We start from the raw sequence: 10,107 nt of genomic DNA on the forward strand, positions 1-10,107 counted from the left end.
GCCTTCACGTGATGACCCCTAGGGGCCGCACTAAGCTACTCTGCCTGCAATGAGAAGAGTAGCTTCTCTTCCCAGCATGGGCCAATTCTTGCTGCCGTGCAGCAATCTCCAGTCTCAGATCAGGATCCCTGCATTGAGCGGGGGGTTAGATTAGATGGCCTTACAGGCCCCTTCCAACTCTACTATTCTATGATTCTATAACCACAGGGATAACTTCAGAGGAGACTCATTCAGGGGGATGGTGTGGATTTAAACTTGTTGTGGCCCTAAGCTATCACATGAATGAGGCCCTTTCCTCTTCTTCAACAAATAACGTTTTTTAAAAATGCAAAATAAAGGCTGTACAATTAAACAGAATTTGATAGTCCTGTAATATAGGTATTAAAAATGCAAGTTATATGTGTGCACGTTATTTAAGAGTTTGTCAAACACATAACACAATTAAACAATATAATATGCTTCAAGAGTAACAGAGTTGGGGGAAATCCTCAATCTCTTTGCGATCAGAGGCACAGAGTAAGGGATCCCTGGAGATAATTTAGACTGACCCCAACCACATAACACTATTCCCCCACTGAAGAGGTCTTCATTTTGTATGATGTTCATGGTTTCCTGGTGGCAATGTTGTAAACGTGTTTTTTCTTTCTTTCTAATGTGAGGCCCTAAACTGTAGCTTGTTTAGCTTGTACGTAAATCCGGCCCTGCTCAGAGGCTATGCCCCACTCCTTCGAGGAGCTCCAGGCGGCTCCACAGATTGGTTTGGGATAACGTGCAGGCCAAATTTGGGGCAAGGGATTTGAGTAGGGGGTGGCTGTGCAACTCCAGACACTCTTGGATGACACCAATTATCTGGATCCATTTCAATTTAATTTCTAGCTTTGGGTATTCTAATAGGTAACAGAGTTGCTGCAGAAGGACATGGGGAGCGTGACTCTGGCCATTTCTATACCTGCCTTTTTCCCCAGGATCGTCCCGGGATCATCCCTGTGCATCTAAATGACACACAGGGGATCCCGGGAGCAGGCAGGGACAATCCCTCCATTTGCTTGGGATAATCTTTAGGTGTGGAAAGGGCCTCTGACTCTGCCACTTGCCTTAGAGCTTTTAGCACCATTGGCCATGGTAGCCTTCTAGAACAGCTGTCTGAAGTGGGGACTGGGGGCTTCTGCGTCGCTTCCGTGGCTCTGTTCTGATCTGGATGGCTGTTTCCAAAAGGTGGTGCTCTGTCTTAGGGTGCTTTTGTTCTGCGGTGCCAGGGTCAATATTTTGTTCCCGATTAAACCACTGAGAGACGTCATGGGGCGGAGGGAGAGGATATTGAAAACATGCAGTTCTCTTTCTCATTAAATTCATGTGAAGCTGCGGAAATGCTGAGACAAAGGCCAATAAATTGAAGCTCAATCCAGGCAAGGCAAAAGTATTTGGGGAGAGGTAATCTGGTTTGACCAGGAAAGTGAGGTTCAGTGTGTTCTGAATGGGGGTACATTCAGAATTGGGATCATATTTGTAGTCTGGGGGAGCTATTAGATTCAGCCTTGTTTTGGGAAGTTCAAATGGCTCCTATGGCTTCCAACTATGACCCCTCCTAGACAGAGATAGCATGGCTACAGTTATTCATGCTCTGATAACACTCCATTTTGATTACTGTAATGTGCTGTATATGGGCTGCCTTTGAAAACTGTTCAGAAACTTTAGCTAGCGCAGCCATTATTGACTGGAACTCGGTATTTGGAATGTATCTTACCATTTGTAAAGCAACTACACTGGCTCCTAATCCATTTCTGGGAACAATGTAAACTTGCAAAGTGCTACTCTCAACCTTTAAAGCCTGTACACTGGAACGACAGCCTGCTCCCACATGAAACTGCCTGCATGCTGCGATCTTCTTCTGAGGCCCTTCTGTGTGTCCCCCACAGCCCTTGGAGGCAAGGTGGGATAGGACTTTTGGTGGTGGCACCTTGTTCTTGGGATGCTCTCCCCAGGAAGGCTCGCTGGGCACGGACCAATGTCCTTTCAGTGCCAGATGAAGGCATTTTTATTTGCCTTGGCATTTTAGATGTTTGCATTAGCAGATGCTTGATCCCCTGCTTGGATGTGGATTTATATTGTTCTAACATCTATTTGTTGTTCTGCTGGTTTTTAATGTTACGATGTGTCACAATTTTATTTGGTCTATGTCAATGATTATTTACACTGTGAGCCACTCTGGGAACCCCTGGGGGAAGGACTGAAGAGCAGGGTAAGATGTGTGTATGTAAATATAAAGAAAGAGGAATTCTCACCTCTCCTGATCTTTCTAGATCTCTCTTAGCCAGCACTCACTCTAAACCCTTTGCCATCGAAATAAAAGCCACAAAAGAATGCAGTACTTTTAGAACTTCTCCAGAGATTACTACTGTCTAGTTGGTCGGTTCTGATTTTCTCTGACCACTCATCTGTCTCGTTGGAGCTCATCACAAACACAAGATCATAAAAACACCCATAGTGTGTTTCGTCAGGACTGGCCTTACAGTGACCTGTACAGCCAGCCCATCAACTTTAGCCAACACAGCCTCTTACCAGTCATCCACAGAATCCCTTCTTCCTCGGCATACTGAATGACACATCCATTCCCATGACTGGCACAGGAAGCATAGCTGAGCTGGAAGCTTGGGTTGTCCGGGTAGCATTAATTAGCGCTCTCTCTCTCAGCAACCTACCTCTGAACCACCAGGAGACAGAATCCAAATACTAATAATCTGACTATACGCATTCTAGGAAACAGTGACCTTTCGTCATGTGAGAAGCTTAGGGCACAATCCTATGCATGTTTAGACAACATGGCTGCTGGGGAATGCTGGGAGTTGTAGGTCTGTTTTCTGTCTAAATATGCATAGGATTGTGCCCTTAAGGATAGAAATGAAAACAATAGGCAAGGGCCAGTGGGCTGTTCCCAATGTGACAGTAGGCCCATTGAAATGGACGGGACTTAAGTCATATAGCTAACAAAGCTATATGACTTAGCTAGACCTAGTGGTCTAGTGGGACAGAGTTGTGAAGAGCTTGCGATTTTTTTATCGTGAGATCTCCCCCTCTGTTCACATGCGGCGTACGATGACCTCAGAGGGAGAGGCATCGCACCTGCCATTTTTTTATTTTTAAAGCGACTGGAGTGCACAAGCGCAAAATGTAAGTATTTTTTAAAAATATATATTTTTCCTGCTCACCCCACCCCACCCCCGATGTGTGCAGAGAGCTCTGTGCCCTGTGCGCAGGTCCTGGCTTCTCGCGAGGAGCAGGGACAAACTGCAGTGCCCAGCCACACATTCTGCGGTCTCGGGCTCAGCCTGAGACCATGAAAAACTGGGCCTAAAGGGTAGGGTGAGATCTCAGGGCAAGGGAGGGATCATCCCTCCATGATCCCAGGATCCCCTGTGAATCATGTGAATGCACAGGGATGATCCCAGGGATCGCCCTGGAATTTTGCCCTGTCTAGCTAAGGCCTTAGTCTCATTCATTTCAATGGGTCTACTCTAAGTGGGACTAGCACTGGATACAACCCAGTGCTTCAAACCTTATGAAAACTGGAAAATGCTGAAAGCTGCTGCCAGTCAACGCTCAATACTGAGCTTGATGGCGCAATGATCTGACTCAGTAGAAGGCAACTTCCTATGCTTCTGAAAACAAGTAAGTCTCATAGGTACATTGACAAGGGTGGTGCCATACAGAATCCATTACTGCAAGAATTAAATTGGCTGTTTATGTCAAAGCAATAACTAAGCCATACTGTGGTAGCAAACAGAAAGCACGTTGCTAGAAAGGCATGCCGAAAGACTTAAAAACAGTGTGAAGGCAGACATGCTCGGCAAGTTATGAATAATCTTGCTTCTATCCAAATAATGCAGTGATGACCTATTTCTGTTCCTCATTATTTATACTACACATCAATATCCAGGCCTGCTAATTTTGAAAATAATTTGTATCCAAGTATTAAATTTGAACAACGCCTACCACTGTGTTCATTGGGAGATTTTCCCAAGGAAGTGAGCATAGAATTGCAGTTTAACAGGGCTATCTTATACATGTCTACTCAAAAGTAATTCTGAGTTCAATAGGACTTACTTCCAGGTAAGAGAATATAAGATTTTAGCCTTAGTGTCTTAGCAAATCATGACAAGCACAGTGTGGTGGACTTCAAGCAACGTAGGTCAGCAATCCAACCAAAACCAAAACGAAAATATTAGCCCATACCTCATGAAACACTGTCTTAGGCCACATCTGCAACCTAAAATAATTAGCTACATTTATTTACATTGTTCATAACACTTTTAAATCAACTGCTCCTTTTGGGACTCCTGTACTAGAAGTGCATCTTGCATTAGCATGCTATGGGTCATTACAAGCCAACTGGGCTGCCTCTAGGGATGCTTATATGCAGATGAAGTTTTCAGCAACACTCCTGCAATAGTGTAGCTATCATGGCTTGCCTTGCACAAAGGCAACTGCTTTTATACTGCCAATTCTCATCATGTGAACTATTCAAATTGTTCATCTGCTGGACTGCACAATGATCAAGAAAATGCAGACCTCATCCCTTGAACCAACTTTCTTAAACCTGCAGATGTTTTGGACCACAGCTCCATAATCTCTGGCCTTTGACTATAGTAACTGGGGCTGATGGGAGTTGTAGTCCAAAACATCTGGAGAGCAGTAGGTTGGGGAAGGCTGCTTTTGAACCACGGAAATTCAGAACAGACATAAGTTATGTCCCACTCATGCACAAATAAATGTGATCTCAGCAAGCAAAAATCCGAATGCTCTGGAGTCTCTGCAGCTGAGACAAAGTTACATTGAGGCCCTCTGTACAATGCTATATTTTTAAAAAACCTAAACAATTGTCCCGTCTCCTGCCCCCCTTCATACTGACTTGCCATTTCTTCATTTCTATGCTATGCATTCTTCACTCAGTCTCAGGGAAAGCAGTCAGTAAGGGCAAGTGGGATGGTGTTTTTTTGTTGCTGCTTATACTGTTGACATTTTTTAAGAAATAAAAAATGCCTATACAAAATACTCAACTAGTGAGATTATGAAATCTCTGAAGAGGAAGCATAGCCCCAATTTTAGGCTCCTAATTCATAACCAAAGATTACTGGTGGTAAATGGAAACAACCTATTTTGGGTTCCTTCAGTGTAAAAACAACAAGAACTGGATTTTCAGGAGTTGGTAACTACTAGAGATATATAGATGTCCAGCTGGCAGTACAAGTGTTTTCTGGAAGAACCACTTCCGTACAATCAGTAGTATTTTCATAGATAAATATCTGGTCATGAAAAGCATTTTCCATGTAACTGTGGCCTAGATCTCACTGAGGTGGTTAGCCTGTATCTGGGCTGTGCCACAGTCCTGTGGGGTCCTATGACTGAATGCCAACCCCCTCCCACAAAAATGACTGAATGTTCCCCACAAGCCAGAACTGAAAATCCATGCATGTAGGAAAGCGGAGCTCAAGGAGAAGTCTAGTTTTCTGTGCGTAAAGAGATATATAGTGTATCACATGCAGTAATGCAAGCCATTTCCTTCTCTCTGGAGTGATACTCTGAAGAGCCTTGGCTATGGGGCGGTATACGAATGTAAATAATAATACACCCAGACTCAGGTTTGCCATCTTAATCATAAGTACCTCTTCTTGGCCACAGCACGGGCAGTGCAATCTGTAGGCTAGTCCTATTAGAGTACAGGGATTTCAGCTTATTTCTCTTGTGTCAGTGGGACCAAGGCCAGATGTGAAATAAAAGCAGGATATAACACTATGAAAGTGGTATATGGAATGTAGATTGTGACCCAAAGTTATCAGTGCACTTCAATACCACTATAAAGCAGTAGTGTAGATCTAGCCCAAGTCATCAAACAACACCTGCAGGACTAGTTACGCAGATCCCAGCACGAATGTAACTAACAATGCTAGAATTATGCTAGCATAATCAATAGTGACCTGCGGGCTGCTCTTTTGTGTGTGTGTATTAAGCCGTGCTGAAACCAACACCGCAGGTATCCAGTTCAGAACGATGCCAACTTTATAAATAATAAATATTAAATATTGGAGCCACCCTCAAAATTATGGAACCGCTATAATTGATAGGACAGAAAAGCTAAAATGCTCCAGATGCTTGACTTCATAATAAACGGGAAATTTAAGAGATAGATTACAGTGAATAATAAGAAAATTATTGGAAAATAAATATGAGGAACTAAATGCCTTTTTAAAGAACAAGAGATGGTTATCATAACAGCTGAGGTTGAGACTGTGCCTGTTCATGTAAGAAATATGACACGTTTTAACCATAAAGAGCGAACATACTAACGGAAAGACTGATTCTGCCGTCAGTTGCAGCCCTCAAATCTAGACACTATTTTCAAAATATTCCATATTAGGAAGATCGTCCACCAATTAAAATGTTTTCATCAATTCACCATCTGGCTTTTTATCTATCAGATGTAAATAATCCTGCTTATTACCAACATTTCTATATTAATGCCTTTTTAAGACTACTGAAGAAAGAGCAAGAAAATTTACAATCCAATTAAAAAAAGGTACCACAGTGCTAGAAGGAAAAAAACCATCTTTAATAATTTATTTTTCATTCCCTATTACAGGAATACACTAGAGCCAAAATAGCTTTTTAAAAAATAAATGTGCCCTTACTGTTAAGCAGAGTGAGGCAGCTACTTCAGGCAGCTGATTTTAGATGTCATGAAAGGGCAGCAAGTTGTTGGTTAATTTATTATTGTTGTATTTTTTTTTACTGCCGGGGGTGGGGTGGAGAAAAGAGGTGCTTCTGGGAATATCAGTGTCAACATAACTTGATAAGTCTTGGGTACTATGCACCTTGATTGGGAGGTGCCACTTGCTGCTCTGCCTCAGGCAGCAAAATGTCTTGGGTCCAGCCTGGTCTCAGCCCCAACAACTAAACAGAAAGGACTTAAAAGCAACTTCATTATTAGAAGCATAAGAGGGAACCAATCATCTTCTACTATACAGGCATAGTTCTGACTACTTCACTGGCCTCAAAATCCAAGCACCTACACTACGAGTTTCATCTTCCCAGTCTTCGAGCTCATTCCATTTATGTTGAATTCCTCTATATAATATCACCCTTGTTGCTACACATTGTTTACATAGCACAAGAGCTAATGGATTGGATCGCTCTGTTGCCTGTCTAGTTAAAGATCCAATCTCCAATTGGAACCTTGTCAAAAATGTCACAGCAAAGGCTTTACTGTGATTTTTTGGGCACAATTCAAATTAGATAATGTTCTAATTTACTCTAAAAGACAAGACCCACTGACAAAGCATATGGCTCTCTCGCCTCCCACCCCACCCCACCAACTTGACATTCAATTCCCCAAAATCAGAGATTGATTTATATCTCATCCAAAAGTCTGTAGGCATTTACTATTCCAGCTCCAAATAATCTAGCCTGTCAAAATCCATTTTAGGCCATGACTAGTGTTTGTTTGCCTCAGCCACATTACAAATAAATAATCTTATTTATTCATTGCCTGCTAAATAACTCTCTGGATCATAAGCAATTCTCCAAACCTGTTCCAGCTTTATTCTGGCGAAGAAGTGTTCCTCTCTCACACATAAGACAAGAGAGTTCTGAGAAATGATTGTTCCTCCAGCATAGCAAATCAGGTGGTACTGACAATTTCAGATGAATTTTTGTCTTGGCACACAACAGTGACCTAGGTGTATTTCCTAGACCAGGGGTGGGTAGACTGGGATGTACTCATATAGATCGCTTGGTGATTTGCAGTAGATCAGCAAGAGTTTCTGACTCCCAATAGTTTAACAACAGCAACAACTAAAAAGCTTCCTCCCCCTGCCCGCCAAATGTGGTTGCTGGAAAAGAATGTGTGGGTGGCAGTGGTGAGGAAAACCAAGACTAGTTTTGTACTTGAAAGGACTTGGTCCCGATACTGATCTTGGTCCTGATACTGATCACAAATTCCTGGGCTGAGCATGTGCTCAGAGGCACCCAGCTACATCATTCTTCGCTTATATACACCTGCCTAAGCTACTATTTTACACCTGGCTCTAGTTGGTAGACTTCAGGGTTCAAACAACAACAAAGTCAGTCCCACAACCTTGAACTCTGCCCATCCCTGCTTATACTACAGCAAGCAATCCTAATTGTTTACTGACATACACCAAATACTGTTCTCGCTGAATTACACCTTCGTATACTTGGCCAAGTGGAATGTGAGTCATAAACCAGTCAGCAGGAAATCAATCGCCTGCCAGCCAATAGTCAACACGGCTCCCTGTAGAGCCAGTTGCATTCACCCACACCTTCAGTTTCAGCCTTCCAGAGTAGTGATGGCACAAATCCAAATCTCACATTGATGTTAAACCCTCAGCTCCACCCACAGCCATCCCAGATCGCCCCCTCCTAAACACCTGGTCTTTTTGCTACCAAGGCAGGCATCCCCAGCCCTCTCCCTCGCAGAATGTAGACATCAGACTAGAACACTTCCATTCCAACCTCATGATTGTTTGGGTGGCTCCTAAAACTTGCTGTTTATCTGTCGTGCTTCTTGTTTATTGGACCATTTTGGCTTTTAGTTTATCGTATGATTGGATTTCCCTTATTTTGTTGCTGGCTGCTTTGAGCATGGTGTTACATGTTGGAGAGGAGGGAAATTAACCACGCCTACCTGGAGTTGTCAAACTTTGCCTTTTCTTTAGCTGCATCAGGAACGGAGCTGTTTGCGTGGGGAGAACGTCTTGCGGCACAGCTACTGGCATAGGTTGACAGGGCAAAAGAGGCACATCACATACCTGCTTGCCCTGGAGCTAAGGAACAGTCCCCCCCCCCCCCCAGTCTGTCCCACGGCCATCAAAGCAGAAATCCTGACACCCTGAGACAACAGCCGCTGGAGGGAGCACACGCACTTCGCTGTCCTGAGTGCAACGGCAACACCTCATCTGCTTAGAACTTAAAGGAACCAAGTTTACCAACACGGCGGAGAAATGCACAAGGGGCAGAGGACAAAGCGGGTGGAGAATTGAAGAAACAACTCCATAGTCACGTACACACAGGCACACCTTTGTAAATCTAAGTTACCCCAGCAGAGCCCCTACGCCCTTTTCTACGCTCGCGGAAATCCCCATTTCATTCATAAGCAGGCACTGAAAAGGTGGGGGGGGGGGAGATCCCCTTTCTCAGTCTTTAATCACCCCGGTTATGAACAAGAGCAAGAAGGGAGCTTCAAGTATTGGGGAAGTAACTCATCTGCATGAATCAATCCTATTTATCACTCTGAAGTATAATTATTAGCACTGCCCCCGCTTCTCCTCCTCCCTGATAGGGTAAAGGTTCAAAAAGAAGACACCGCTTCGGCGAAGTCAAAGCTAGAACTTTTTCTGCCTCTTGCGTTCGGAGCCTTGACCGAAAGTAGGAGCGGATCAGACGAGGAAGCTGCGACTAGAGGCTGCCCTCGGCGAAGGCAAGACCGGCGACTGGAGATGCTTCCCCAAAGGAGACAAGCCGGGAGCAGAAAGAGAAGCCCCCGCGGCAGGTCTGGCCCAGAGACTGAGCTGTGGATCCGGGAGAGAGGCAAGGAGGCAGGCAGCCCGGCAGCCTCCACCCGGGGTACAAAGAGTCCCTCCTGTAGCCGGGAGGAACATCCAGCCTCACCTTGGGTCTGTGCAGCCACCTCCGGACAGCAGCGGGCAGCATGGCTCGGGCTAGGCGCGCAGCGGCCGGAGAAAGCACCCTCGCTCTCTGGCGCTTCGGTCGACTCACCTGAGCTCTCTGGGCTCTCCGCCCGGGGCGGCTACTGCTAGGCACCGCCCCGAGGCGGGGCTTCTGGCACCCGGGGCGGGATATTGAGGCGCTCGGCACCGCCCAGAGGCGGGGCTCCTGCGGCCGGGTCGGCAAGTGAGCGCCGGGATGGGCTCCCCCGGCTGGCGCTCGGCGGGAGTGACAGGGGCGTCGCATGCACCAGGTCGCAGTGTCAGAGCGGCCGGGTCGGATCTCCGCCCAGCCCGGACGGCTTGAGGGCGACTGCAGCTCCCTGCGAACGAGCACTCGTCCCGCGGGGTGAAACCGGATCGGCCGGGA

At 45.3% G+C, this 10,107-nt stretch overlaps 1 protein-coding gene across 2 annotated transcripts in view; it reads right to left on the minus strand.

Moving 5' to 3' along the window:
* The window catches only part of LOC134395031 (lateral signaling target protein 2 homolog), a 31,700-nt gene extending 21,931 nt beyond the window's left edge, over window positions 1-9,769 (minus strand). For both annotated transcript variants that reach the window (XM_063120986.1, XM_063120985.1), the window contains exon 1: window positions 9,682-9,769. In XM_063120986.1, the coding sequence (XP_062977056.1) occupies window positions 9,682-9,723 (42 nt within the window). In that variant the 5' untranslated portion in view covers window positions 9,724-9,769. The remainder of the gene's footprint in view (window positions 1-9,681) is intronic.
* Window positions 9,770-10,107: the final 338 nt, after the last annotated feature.

This window comes from Elgaria multicarinata, chromosome 3 (genome assembly GCF_023053635.1).
Source record: "Elgaria multicarinata webbii isolate HBS135686 ecotype San Diego chromosome 3, rElgMul1.1.pri, whole genome shotgun sequence".
Lineage (NCBI taxonomy): Eukaryota > Metazoa > Chordata > Lepidosauria > Squamata > Anguidae > Elgaria > Elgaria multicarinata.